We start from the raw sequence: 13,807 nt of genomic DNA, 5'->3' as shown, positions 1-13,807 counted from the left end.
GTACTGACAACAGTGCAAATAAACTTCGCCAATGTAGTTCCTTCATTGTTTTGGTTCTAATCGTGATAATAACGCATGTTACTAACGCCGTTAGCGGCCTTAATACGAAGGCTGAACAGGCAGCCGTGATCCATCCAGCCGTCCCTGATGTTCAATTAGGGTCACCGTCGGTGCTGGAGCCGATCCCAGCAGTCACATGTGCACAGAAGGAGTGCAGGCTGGGCAAATGAAGCATGGGGGGGGGGGCATTTACTCCCTCTGTGATATATCTCTGCTCCACACATGAAACAATGCATGTGCGGGACAGCAGATCCGCTGTGAGCATCAGCTCTAATCCAGTCGGCTCAGTGTTTATATCGTTTCACCTTGTGGATTACGTCATAGCCCCGGTCACACGAGCCTCCCGCCAGGTGCTTTATACTTTGGATGCGTGATTAGAGGCCCCCAGTGATTATTGGGGGTTGTTTGACTGCACGGAGCTGTAAAAATGAGCCAAATACGCTCAACGCGTCATCGTCTTTGTTGTTTTTGCTGTCTAAATGGTCCAGGATGCCTTCAGGAGCACACTCATTTCACGTTAATCTCACCACAACGACGCTGGGACCGACACCAACAGATTTGGTGATGACATCATCTGGCCCCCGTGCTGCATTCTGACCCTCTTAGCCGGATTAATGACACGCGTGCATGAGCGCACACATCCACGTACATACATTAAGGTCTCCGGTTACAGTATTGATTGGGCGTCCCATTTGTGCTGGACGGGTGTTATTTGAGCCGGGGCATAACTGAGCGCGTGCCGGACTATAAAGGACAGTTTTACCCCCCCCCCCCCCCTCTCACTGTAACCTCACCTCGTAGACGAGAACCTGGTCTCACGTCGGTGTCGTGGCCACTTTCCTTTGTCCTCCCAGGCAGCTCTCCAGCGTTGAGGGACCAGGCGCCTCCATCTCTACGTGCACGGCGCCTCAAGCAGCCTCGTCTTTTACAAATGGACTCGTCGGGAGAGACGGCGCGACCCCAGAGCGGGCACGCCGAACCCCGGAGCGGGCACGCCGAACCCCGGAGCGGCCCCGGGCGCACGGATCTCAGGGGGCTGTACCACCTGGGTCGCACCTTGGGTCGGGGGCATTTCGCAGTGGTGAAACTGGCTCGCCACGTCGACACCGGGGATCTGGTCGCCGTCAAGATGATCGACAAGACCAAACTCGACGTCATGGCGACGAGCCACCTGTTGCAAGAAGTGAGGTAAAGGACTTGCAAGTTTCACAAGTCACGGAACCGGAACCGGTCCACAACGGATACCTGAACTTGTCTTTGCAGGTGCATGAGGCTGGTGCAGCATCCCAACGTGGTTCGGCTCTATGAGGTCATCGACACGCCCACCACCCTCTACCTGGTCATGGAGCTGGCAGAGGGCGGCGACCTCTTCGACTACATCATCCGCCACGAGGGGGGCGTGGCCGAAGACACGGCCAAGCGCCATTTTGCCCAGATTGTGCGCGCGGTGGCGTACTGCCACCGGCTGCACGTCGTCCACCGGGACCTGAAACCCGAGAACGTGGTGTTCTTCCCACAGCAGGGGGTGGTGAAGCTGACAGACTTTGGATTCAGCAACTTGTTCCAGCCTGGGACGATGTTGGCGACCAGCTGTGGGTCCCTGGCGTACTCTGCCCCAGAGATACTGCTCGGAGAAGAATACGATGCCCCAGCTGTGGGTGAGAACCTCAGTCTCCCCCACATCCATAGCATGTATCTAGTCTCGGGTCGTCCTCTACGGGCCAGGACACACTGTGTGTGGTACTTCTGCTTCCAAAGTGAGGATATTTTGGCAGGTCCTCACAATGTCAAAGGCCCGTTTGAGGGTCAAGACCTGCTTTTGTACTTGGGTTTAGGTTCGTGTCATGGTCGGGGATGGGTAGGGTTAGGGAAAGGAGCTGGCTAATTCATCATGTCTATGAAAGTCCTCACAAAGACAGAAGTTCAAGGATGTGTGTGTATGTGTAAGTGGGTCATGCTACATTCACTGATGAGCCAACTGGGCACAATTTGTGCTACTTTGCAGCTCACCAGTGGGAGTTTCCTCTGAGTTGCAAGGACGTGCGTGCTGCAGTCACACGTATGAGCTCAAGACGGTTCTGGTCCAGGCCTGCTGGACCAGGTCCCTGGGCCGTGCGCTGAATGCAAATGCCACTAGCCCAATGCTAACCCTGGCAGTGCCACAGTGCCCATCTGAGACCACCACCATTGCCCAGCAGGAGGATCATCACACGATCTGTGATGAAGTGCTCTGAGAGCCCGGCTGAATTCAGCCAGAACCAGTCCAGCTATTGGACCAGCGGGTCCACAGACGGTGCCGCCTCGATCCACACTGCTCTCGCCCCTCTAGAAAAGCAGAACCGCCTATTCCAGTGACCCGGCTTCTTCCATCACCCCCCCCTCTCAACGCTGGCACACCCCATGGCCGTGTCCTCGGCCCGTTTGCGTAGTGCATCTACGCCCAGGGTTTCCTACCCCTACCCAGGCATCTGTCTTCCTCTCGACTCACGAGTCTCAGCAGATCCCTTTTTCCAGTTTTTGGTCCTCGTCTTTAAACTCAGGACCGTTCGCTCCTATTTGCTCCCTTCGTGCGGTGCTGGTCATGTGATGTGGGGATGGGATGGAGTCAACAGGTTCCCTTGCTTTATGTAAACACTGTTACAGTGGCGCTAACGGTATAAAAGGTGCCCCGGCACACGGTCCCGGACCCGTCGAGGAGGTTCTCCACCACAGCCAAACACAAAAGAAGCACGTCAACGGTTAAAAGTCTCCACGCTGAAGGCCACGTGTGTCTCCACCCTGTGCTTCCTGTTGCCTCTTCACTATCTAAAACTAATAAAAAAGCCAGGAAGGGAGGACCTATGGTGGTAGATTGTGTTCTGTGGAAGAGGAACTTGTGCCTCCTGGGTGTCAGCCACACTCCCAGCTGTAAATAGCTCTAAATCTACTCCTGCATTCTTTTAGGCTGCAAAGAGCCTTTAATTCAGCCGACCGCGGCTTTAGGCCTGTTTTAAAGTCCTTTTAGTCAAGGAGTGGGTGTAAGTTGTCCCCGGTGGGAGGGATGACTTTAGAATAAGGCGCACTAATGAGGTCTGGGTTTTTTTGCGATGTTCTGTCCGATGAATAGACGGAAGGATGTGTTTAACCATGCTAAAGAGCCGGTTTGGAACGAGGACTTGCTACTGCATGCTGGAGAGGGTGCAGGGAGAACCACTGGTGCACAGGGTAATTCCAGGAAAACACTGTTTCCTTTGTAACCAGGAGGCCTCCTGTCTGTTTGTTCCCTGTTCCCAGGCTCTTGAAGCCCACAAGCAGCACTCGCCATTTGGCGTGTGGTCATTAATAGCAACAGAGGACATTTATCAACGCGGCAAAGTCTAAAAACTGCTGCAGTGCTTTAGGGGGAATTTGGACAGATTTAATGATAAATGCACGGTTTTACAGTCTGCATACAAATTAAGATGCTAGATTAGAGATGTTCCTCTCTCACTGAAGCTCTCGTGTCCAGTAAATCTGTGTTTAATCCAGTTATGTTGCTGCAGGAAGGAAAACTATGCCTGTAAACTTTACTGTAAACTTTACTGTAAACTGTGTTTGAACCTTTTCTCCTTTGACGAATTTAATTTAACCTGAATCTTGATTGAATGACATCATTTAATAGACGCGTGGTGGACGGCTGCTAGCTGTTATTAGCCTGTACGCTGGCTATCAAACCCGCTAACATTTATTTGCACTGGAATTGTTGTTTTTTAAAAAAAACAACCGTGTTAATATTCTGATCTTTTTTCAAGATTGGTGTTATCATTAATCCCATCATTAATCAATGATAATGTAATTATAGTTTACTCATTGGAAGTGTCACCGTTAAATCAATGGTCCTAGATTTGTTTCTATTATTCAGTGGCTGCAGGGCAATTTAGAAGCTACTGTCTTGCAGTGCATGCTGGGTATTTATAGTGTGTTTTCTATCCCAAATCTCTGGAAACTGGGTCAATTTCAGCGACCCCTAATGAACCGCGGAAGCCTTTGTGAGTGTTAGAAAAGAGCTTTTGTGCCTCAATACATTCACAGTTAAACTAATTAGTGTGTGTGTGTGTGCTGAGATATTCAGTTTTACTGACTCCATTTTGACCTTTCCTAATTCTTTTTTTAATTCAATTCATCACAGGCAGAAACATTAGGGGCCACGTTGCCGATGGTTACATCCTCATCCTCTTACACCCTCCACAAAGGATGAAATCAGATTCCGGCGAACGTCCGACATCTTGGACTTTAGGAATTCTCAAAATAATTGACAGTTTCATCATTTGTAAATGTATTTGTCTTATATTGACAGTAAGATTTCAGAAAGGTGAGCCTGGTATCCTGGTATGGTGCATTCAGGACTCCAGAGCAGTGACGGAATTTCGTGTTCCCTGCATTGACACACTGTGTATGTATGGATTATATAAGCAGAGGGTGAGGGAGCCAGACACCCAGGACACACAGAGAGGCCCGTTAACGTCACATCACCCACAGTGGGAACAAATTGTGCTTCTGGTCCTGTGTTTGGTGGGAAAAGAGAGATTATTCTTAGCGTAGCGCGACATCACAACGCACCCTTTGTGTGTCGTTGTGTAAGTAGCCGGTTCTGGATGTGACGAGGGCGAAGAGATAGAGGAAGGGAGGAGAAGTAAAAAGAACACAGTCAGCATTGTCTTCAGCACCGGGAGAGAGGGTGTGTGTGTGTGTGTGTGTGTGTGTGTGTGTGTGTGTGTGTGTGTGTGTGACCCAGGGTCAAGCGCTGCCATCTCTCTTTCGTTATTTACGTTCTTTTTGCTCCTGTGTGCTCCAGATATCTGGTCTCTGGGCGTGATTCTCTACATGCTGGTGTGCGGAGTCCCCCCCTTCCAGGAAACCAACGACAGCGAGACCCTGGTCATGATCCTGGACTGTCGCTACCGCGTCCCCGACCACGTCTCAGACCACTGCAAGGAGTGAGTAGCGCTGACCGACCGCCTGAACGAGGGCTGAGACGCCAGTATCGCTCGGTTCTGGTGAAATCCCCAGGACGCGTCAGCTCACACAGATTTGCCCTGTCCTGTCGCCCCCCCTCCCTCATTAAAGAGCTCATGCTAGGGACCCTGGGTCAGGTTGGACCCTGGGTCAGACACCTGTACTCTGAGGCCACAGAAGATCCTCCTCCTTGGGTCAGGGCCAGCCTGCAGATTCTCCCCTGGTTCTGTTTCGGCGTAAACCCCCTCTAGGTCCTCCCAATGAAACACCAGTCTACCCCAGTAACCCCCCCCATCTCCCCCCTACTCCTTCTACCCCAGTTACCCTCTGGTGTCTCCCCTTCTTGTCGCTGCTTCCATTCCTAAATCCACTTCCTGTACCACTATGTCGCTGGTGTCATGCTCTCCACTTTAGACTGTCCCACCTGGATTATTGACCTCATTGTCTCCATCTGCTGATTGGATCCATTTGCCCCTTGGAGCCAGTTCCTGGGGCAAACTTTGTCAAATCCAATCTTAAACCTTTGACGCATTATTATATTATTAAAAACTAAATTTTCTTTATTCTTTCCTCCAGCCTGATCACAAGGATGCTCCGGAAGGATCCGGCTCACCGTGCGTCCCTTGAGGCCATCGAGGCTCACCACTGGCTCCAGGGCCTTGAAGATGCCCTGCTGAGCCCAGAGGCCCCGCCACACTGGTTTTCAGGGGCCCTCTCTCCCAGCTCTCCACGTGCAGGCCTACCTGAGTGTGGGGACCTGCTGGCTGCCAGGCCTTCCGCTCAGCAGACCTTCCCTCGACAATGTCAGCCTACGCTCGGCTTCACGCTGCATCCACCAGCAGCCGAGGAGCTTCCTGTTAATAAGAACCTGCCTGGACTACAGCAGATCTGTGAGGAGGAGGAGGAGGAGGAGGAGGAGGAGGAGGAGGAGGAGGAGGAGGACGCCATCCAGACTCACAATATTCCACCATCCAAAGTGGCCGGTTCTGGTGTCCGGTGCTGTCAGGGGTCGTCAACCACTGTTGATCCAGAAGAAAGAACAGATAAGCCGATGGAGCCAAACAACAACATCCAGGATCCCGCTCCCGTCCTCCCAGAACCCCCCGCTCCCTCAATCCTGGAAACCTCAGTGAAAGGGGCTCCAAGGACGGAGGCAGAAGCAGACCAGGACGGAACCAGCGAAGGTGGCGGAGACGACCCGAGACCAACAAACACACCTCATTCCCACAATGCACCGGGGAGCCGGAACGAAGCGGCCCTGAAGGCGGAGCACGGGAAGCGGCATAGCGTGAAGCTGCGCGACAGACTCTTCCAGTTCCCCCTGTGTGAGAAAGCCCTGGCCTTCAACACGCCGACACACAAGAAGCCCAAGATCTTGCCCCTGGCGCAGTACAACTGCTGCCGGGTGCTGTAGGCCGTGCACGCTGCTCGACCTCACCCGAGGAGGCGGCTGATCGGGGCTCCAGAGACCGGATCCGGAGAGGAACTCCACAGGTGGAGCCTGTTCTGCCCCACTCTGCAAGACAGCATGTGGGCATCCTCATCAAGGCCTACTTCCAGTATTATGCACGTGCACTGTGTTCGGCCCAACCGGGTCTCCTCTGCTGGGGTCAGAGGTGGTGGACCCGAGCGTCGACATGCTATTTGTGGCTCATGGATGGAAGAAGTCCTGCAGCAGTTTTCACCGAATCCGCTGCGTAAGCTGGGTCCGAAGGCGCCGCGAGTGGACTCGAATCCAAACTTTAGCCCCGCCTCTGCTCCAGCATAGCACACGTTTTCTTGTTTGTTGCACTACTCACTTCTTGATGGTGTAAAGCCTGTTGACATGAGCTCTGAAGAGCCGGACTGTTATATACGAAGCATTATTCATCATATACTGTGTAATATAAGCTGAAACGGGAGCGAGAAACATCCGTTCTCCCAAAACCTAAAGACTTTCCCGACCATGTCAAAGCTAGCATCAGTGTCCTCTTTAAGCTTCGTCCTTTTGATACGTTCATGCTAAACGTCTAAAGTATTCTCCGCTCAGCATTAGCTACCAACACCACTGGCTAACAACCGTTCCACCTTCATGTTCATGGGGAAACTGAAAAACACAAAGATCTTTGAAGATGGGGACGGATAGGATTTCGTTTTGGCTAGCTCTGGATCTCCTTATTGTATTTCCTTTCTGAGTGTGACCAACATCAGCTGTGCATAGATACGTGCATGTGCCATTGGTGATATACCTCCGTGTGCTCCCGCAGGACCTCCAGCTGTGGGGGGAGCTGCACACATTATGGCTGCTGTTAGCTTTGTCCAGGCTGTGTACCGGAACTGAGAGACGCACCAAATATCGTCTTTCCAGTGGTTTTATTTCTCACACAATGCGTTTGTACCTTTCTGCATTTTTCTAAGTGGCCGTGCTGTTTTTTAAACCAAAAAAAAGAGAAAATGCTGAGTCCGTACAAACGTGCTACATCTTCCTGACGTTCGCTAACGCAGTTTAAGCTCTACTGTAGCTGGAGGGTCCCTGCGGGTTCAAAGAATGGACCAAGACTGGCTCGGCGTGAGCGTGGACACAGACGAGGCATCTTTGTGTCTTTGTGTCTTCACCTTCTGCCCATCTGTCACCTGACCTGTATCTTAGTATCTCTGTAAAGCCACGAAGCGCTCGGGTTATTTATTTATTTATTAAAATGAGATCATTATAATCATTTAAACGTGTAGCGTCCTGCTTGTTTTGAGCCCGTGTTTCTTCCTCGATTTATCAGTTTTGCATGGTGTGTTTTATTGTATTGCGGTGTGTGTCGCTACACAAAGACTCTTTGGGAACACGAGAATCATCTCTCCGTCCGTTTATTTTTAGTTTGAAGCCCAACCAACCCAACATCAGCTCCGTCTTCATCTCACTCTCAGAATAAATACGTTTTACACTCAACTCCCTGCACCCCAGAACCCAGATACGAGAGAAGCCAGAGCAACTGGACCGTCTTCCTGTGGTTGGCTGGAGCAAAGATCACTCCTACACACACGTGCACACACACACACACACACACACAGCCACACAGGGAGGAAGAACTGGGAGACAAAGGCAAGAATGAGCATCCCTCCCATAGACCATAAGATGCCTCCACAAGAGGTCTTCAGCCGTGGGTCTATAGCGCCCCCTCGTGGCCGCAGTGACTTGAGCAAGCTGTTATTCCATTTTACTGTTTTAACTCTAACGTGCGCGAGTGCAGGGCGATGAATTCAACAGCAAAGTGGATGAGGCGACGTTAAAAATGAGTCCGTTCCAGCCGTCACGCAGCAGTGGTGGTGGAGATGTTCCCAAGAGTAGATCTTCAATACTGGTGTTTGGGAATTTGAGCTACACTTATATGGTCAATCATTGTGGATTCAAAACACTCTTTAGTGGTTTTAACACAGCCTGGCATAAACCTTTTAAAAGTCTAAACAGTCCACAGCAACCCTGAAATGTCACCTTCTCTCCTCCACAGTGACGGGATTAACGGGAATGAACCGGTTTGCTGTGCCTAGAAGCTGCTGTTTCAGCTGGACTTTGCAGACCGTTTCAAAAGTCACACTGTATAATGCAGAAACACGACGTTTAAAGGGACGAAGCAGAGACGGTCTGGGCTCTGCTGGACCGCTGGAACACTCCTCCCCCGGTCCAAACACTCGCAGCAGCTCAGCACCAGACGGCAGGTGAAGCACCTCCACACTTTGAAATGCAGTCAGGGGTCTTTGGAAGGTGGCCTCTGGAAGAGAGCGGCAATATTAACGCCGTTGTTACCTGGTCACGGTTACCCTGGCGACTCGGTGCTGGTTCACCTGTTCTCTCAGGGCCTGCCTGGATTTGAACTCGATGTGTTCCCGGTTTTTCCTGATCCAGTCCGGCTCATCCGGGATCAGCACCCTCAAAAGCAGTTTAACCAGGATCAGCAGATGCTGCAGAGGCACACGGAGGGGGCATCAGCGTCGGGACGGACAGACGTTAACCAGCGTTTCCAGTCCTCCATCCTTACCTCCACCAAAACAGCCAACAGCACAATGTTTGTGCTGCTCATGCCACCCCCCTCCAACAACTCCTGTAACCGTGGCGACAACAGCAGCAGCCAGCAGTTGGATACAACAGAGACAAAACTGAGGACCTCAAAGGCGACCTGGAAGGGGGATAAGGATGAGGGATCTGCTCATCAAGACCTTTCAGTTGCTCTTTGTGTTTCCTGCTGACCTGCCACACGCCCATGTTGGCAGCGGGGGGGGAGAAGGGTTTGCGGAAGAGCTTGCAGATCTTGTAGGCGTCTGATCGGATCTCCGTGAGGTTGTTGATGAGCAGCAGCATTGGCGTCAGAGGATACACACAGGAAAAGAGACTCAAATACCCAAACTGCACCAGGAGCTCGATGTACTCTGCAAACAAGCCCTGTGGAAAAGCAAGAAACAGTGAGATAAACATCGAAAACACACGTGAGGCTTGATGACGTCCGACTGCAACTCACAGGGTAGGCGGGCAGCATGCTCTGGTTCCTGAACTTGTCCTCTTCTGGGTCGTCCTCGCTCTCCGCCCTATGAGGTGCACTGAGCAGCCTGTCCACGAGGAATGGTACCACCACCTCGGTGGCCTGGTTCACCAGCTGGGTGACTATCAGCAACGATGCCAGACGCTGGAAATAAAAGACAAGATGATGCGAGTAAATGGGTCCATTCATCTTTTGGAACACACACACACACACACACACACACGTGCACTTCAGTGGCAGGTGGATAACCAAATTTTTACCCCACTCAAGGGAATGCAAGTATTTTTGGATGGTGTTGAGTGAGAAGCCGTTGGATCTACCAGATCCTTGGAGCTGCAGGGGCTTTGTTGTAATCGCTCTCCTGCACTGTTGTGATGAAAAGGGAGCTAAGGCCAAAATTCTCCTTCTACCAGGTGATCTTCGTTCCTCCTGTCGCCATGGTCACGAGAGATGGGTCAAGACCGGCAAAAAAGATCGATTAAATCCGCTGAAGTGGGTCTTCTAGAAGCCTGAGGGTGTCTCCAGAAATGGGGCGAGAAGCTCCACCCTCTGTGAGAGACTCAGAGTAGAGCTGGTGCTCCTTAGCGAGCCAGTTCAGGTGGTTTAGGATGCCTCCAGGACACCTTTTTAAGGGAGGTGTTTCTGGCACGTCCTGACAGGAAGAGGACCTGGAGCAGGCCGAGGGCCCGCAAAGAGATCCTATCTCAACACTGGCCTGGGAACGCCTCAGGGACCCCCAGCCAGAGTTGGTGAGGCTCTAGTCAGGGAGCGAAACATTCGGAGTCTTTTCTACAGATCAGGGTTCCTCAGTCCAGTCCTACGAGGGCAGCAGGTTCTCATTCCAACCAGGCAGGAAAGACCTGGGCTCTCTACCTGGTGACCCCCCCCCCCTCGAGGAACCCTGCTAGAGCTGTACACAACTGAGAATCCTCTCCTTCAATAACTAATGTCACACACGGGGCAGAGTTTTCAAAAGGTCAACCGTTACCTTTCGGAGCAGAGGCACATCCTGCTTGAAGAAGGCTATGTGGAAGAGCACCGCGAAGTAGTTGAAGAACGTGAACTGAGGGGAAAGAAACCAGAGTGGTGAACGCACACGGCCCGATTGAGGCTGCACAACAACGACTGACGAGGGGTAACAACGCACCACCAAAACCTTGGCTGTCAGATGGTTCTGAAAGGACGACTCTTCTCTGTGGTTCTCTAAAGCCAAACAGACAAGGTCATTGGAATATCTGAAACAATCAACAATTGAAAGAATCAGGGGCAATTTCATACAAAAAGTGGGGGTTTTTTTCGCTTCGGTCCGGATCCCATTACGCTAAATCGATTTTTGGGGGGGTTGTCTGAGGAAAAGCTCTCTTCTTACTCACCATATTCGGTTAAAGCCTGAGCCACTGTCTTGTAAACAGTTGCTAACATGTTGGTGTAGACAATGTGAAGGATGGAAGGCACATAGAGGAACGTCTGGGACAACAAGGAGTCCCAGTCTTTGTGTAGCTCCTGAACCTGGGCCTCCCCCCAGTAGAAGCAGAGCATTCCCACCACCACCAGCCCTGCGGGAGGAAATGCCACATGTGAACTAAAGCAGCTCACGGATGGACATCAATCAGACAAAACTGCACCGGTACCGAGAAACAGGCCGACCACCGGGACCGACACCGCTGCAATAATCAGGTCTCTCTGCCATTCAGGGAACAGCGGCTCCACGCGACCCGTCACGGGGTTGACGCCGATGTTGCCTTGGAAACCAGGCCGAGGCTCTGCGAAGCGCTCAGCTAGGTGCAGGGTCCCCCAGCGGTGGGACTGGGTGGCGCTGCGGCGCTTCCACAGCTCCATAACCACGGTGGACCAGAGCATGCTGAACATCGCCTGGACCATGTGACCACTCACAACGGAGTCATGTTCCAGACGGGACTCAGCGGAGCCGGACAGGGACTCCATGATCTCCGTCTGAACCTCACCTTCCGTGGGCAACCAAAACCAAAGTCAACGGCTCAACTAGCTGGTGCAATGGTTGGCGTACTAGTGAGCGCCAACATGATTGAGACACCAACCTGAGAAGTAAGCGATGAAGAGGCCCAGTATTGCAGGTAAGAGCAGAGACCAGGTGTAGAAATCCAGAAAGCTGAAGTAGAAAGCCACAGAACTTCCAAAATACGCGTTGATTGCATCTGGAAGAGACGGACAACGTGTGGAGGATGCTAGCTGGGAGTGTTCCAGTTTGACACTATCATGTGCAATCACCAACCCAGTGGCTGCGTCAGCTGGTTTCCAGAGTACCAGGATTCACTGAGATGCTTCAGCTTCTCCCGGTTGTGGAGAGGAAACGTGTCTCCAACGATACCGGCTGACGCCAGTTTCTGCCCTGCAACGGGACACAGAGGAGGCGCTCATGCTAATGCTAAACCATCACAGTACAGTCACACCAGGACACGCTTCCTCCATCAACCACCAGGGACGAGGAGCAGGCAGAGAAGACAACACGAGGCGTTCCTCACAGATGTTGTCACGGTGATGGAGCGTGTAGTTGTCGGGCAGTCCCGGTATCCTCAGGTCCCTCTGGGCCCTCAGGCCATCCAGCTCGTTCCTGACGATGAACTGCCGCTCAGCCAGGGTGAGGAAGGCCTGCATGTTGTCTATTGGACGGGGACAAACGTCACTGGAGTATTGTCATTGAACGTTACCCCAACTGTACCCGATTTACCTGAATCTTTAAAGTTGTCCTTGTCGTCGTAGGAGAAGGCCTCCATGTTGCCATCAGAGTACATCTTACACAGTCCCAGATCTTCGGTGGCCCTCAGTAAGGTGCAGCGGGGGGCCGAGACCACGATGATGTCGCCTGTGGCGTCCTCGCCAGGGTGAGCCAGCAGAGCGGCACCTGAGAGAACGGAGCGGAGCGTGAAGCTGGCGGAGCTTCCTGAGCTGAATCAGCGGGTCAAGGATCTCACCTCCATCTTTCTGAGGGGCTCCGATCAATCTGATGAGCCACCTCTTGGTCTCTGGGCCCACCTTCTCTCCAAGCTTGACCAGCACCAGGGGTTCGACGTGCTCCGACACGCAGCAGGCGCACCTGACTTTGGTCCAACCTTGACTGGGAGAAGCAGCGCTGGCTTTGGTGACGACCACCTTCTCCTGCCGTTGTGGGTCCCCTTCATAGCTGCTGTCTGCACTTCCTCCATCACCAGCTGGCTGACTCATGGTTGGACTGGAGGCTGCAACGCAGATCCTTTACGTCATGATTTCTGGGGCACATTTTACACGTTACACACATTTCCCTCCATCGTTCATGGGGCTGTTTCAGGCAAAGATGTGTTGTGGTTGGACAGGAATCTTAACCGGAGGTTTCAGTTGCCCTGTGGTTTCGTCACATCCGCGCGTACTTCCTCTGCACGTTAAAGACGTCGGGCACGATGAGAGAGGGAGAGAAACGGGGAGAAAACTGAGCTGCTTTACAGGGAAAGTGAAGCCAGGAAGCTGCGGGATAGAATACAAGCCCTGGCAGAAGTGATGGTTGTGCTCTCTAATAAAAATGCAAGCCCCAAACTCCTGCACACACACACAGACACACACACACACACACACACACACCACACCCACACACTGAGCAAAAGACATCAAAGAAAAAGAAATATCGAGAAACCAGCAGATCACTCCCGTTCCCAACCCGTACTTGCCCAGCCTGAGTGTGTTGTTCTGCTCCGGCTCTGTGGATGTGTGTGTGTGTGTGTGTGTGTGTATAGAGCTGGAATGCGGACAGACTTCCAGAAACTGCAGAAACTGCAGGGTGTGGAGGCTTGTTTGGCTCCTCCCTCCTGTTATTCTCTGCTGCTGCTGCTGCTGCTGGGTCCTGCTGCTCCTCCTCTTCTACCATGTGTCATCTATGTTAAACTGTAACACACACACACACACACACACACACACACCACACCCACCCACACACACACGCTTCTAGTTGTAATCGAAGCCAAAGACAATGTCCATTTTTGTCCGAACCGTTTGGATCCCAGCTAAGCTCAGTTTAGGTGTTCTGGTCAGCACTCGTGCTCTCGGTTCCTCGGGCCTAATTTAGCCCCCCAGCAGGCCGTAATCCTGAGGACGCACCGCAGCCATCACGGGGGGGGGGGGGGGGGGGTGAGTGACGGTGGTCCCGGGAATCTTGCAGCCTTCTGAGTCTCCCGAATGAGGCTGATGCTTCCTGGACTCTGTCCAAGGTAGTTTTCTCTGTCAACTGGACTGGGTTTCTTCTCTTGAAGACGTTTCGCCTT

The 13,807-nt window shown here is 52.3% G+C and overlaps 2 protein-coding genes across 2 annotated transcripts in view; one reads left to right on the top strand and one right to left on the bottom strand.

Moving 5' to 3' along the window:
* snrkb (SNF related kinase b) overlaps positions 1 to 7,736 on the top strand; it is an 8,306-nt gene extending 570 nt beyond the window's left edge. Inside the window, exons 2-5 of the mRNA XM_057052359.1 lie at positions 915 to 1,248; positions 1,324 to 1,718; positions 4,874 to 5,015; positions 5,611 to 7,736. Of these exons, the coding sequence (XP_056908339.1) occupies positions 992 to 1,248; positions 1,324 to 1,718; positions 4,874 to 5,015; positions 5,611 to 6,448 (1,632 nt within the window). The 5' untranslated portion in view covers positions 915 to 991 and the 3' untranslated portion in view covers positions 6,449 to 7,736. The remainder of the gene's footprint in view (positions 1 to 914; positions 1,249 to 1,323; positions 1,719 to 4,873; positions 5,016 to 5,610) is intronic.
* A 120-nt stretch (positions 7,737 to 7,856) lies between these two features.
* On the bottom strand, positions 7,857 to 13,375 carry ano10b (anoctamin 10b). The gene is made up of 15 exons (XM_057052323.1): positions 13,217 to 13,375; positions 12,491 to 12,754; positions 12,247 to 12,420; positions 12,041 to 12,178; positions 11,791 to 11,907; positions 11,597 to 11,713; positions 11,171 to 11,503; positions 10,913 to 11,095; positions 10,687 to 10,742; positions 10,528 to 10,602; positions 9,519 to 9,683; positions 9,251 to 9,442; positions 9,042 to 9,179; positions 8,848 to 8,964; positions 7,857 to 8,774 (listed from the first exon to the last, which is right to left on the bottom strand). Exons 2-15 carry the CDS (start codon positions 12,738 to 12,740, stop codon positions 8,751 to 8,753), a joined length of 2,079 nt encoding a protein of 692 aa, XP_056908303.1. The 5' UTR covers positions 12,741 to 12,754; positions 13,217 to 13,375; the 3' UTR covers positions 7,857 to 8,750.
* Positions 13,376 to 13,807: the final 432 nt, after the last annotated feature.

Source organism: Takifugu flavidus, chromosome 13 (genome assembly GCF_003711565.1).
Source record: "Takifugu flavidus isolate HTHZ2018 chromosome 13, ASM371156v2, whole genome shotgun sequence".
NCBI classification, from domain to species: Eukaryota; Metazoa; Chordata; class Actinopteri; order Tetraodontiformes; family Tetraodontidae; genus Takifugu; species Takifugu flavidus.
This window is presented reverse-complemented; position numbering and strand designations above follow the sequence as displayed.

Excerpts from the sequence above, each read along its gene's own strand:
- ano10b (XM_057052323.1), bottom strand. The coding sequence starts at position 12,740 with ATGAGTCAGCCAGCTGGTGATGGAGGAAGTGCAGACAGCAGCTATGAA. Across the intron at positions 11,504-11,596 it reads CTTCATCGCTTACTTCTCAG|GTGAGGTTCAGACGGAGATC; the intron begins GTTGGTGTCTCA and ends TGCCCACGGAAG. Across the intron at positions 10,603-10,686 it reads TGACAGCCAAGGTTTTGGTG|TTCACGTTCTTCAACTACTT; the intron begins GTGCGTTGTTAC and ends CTTTCCCCTCAG.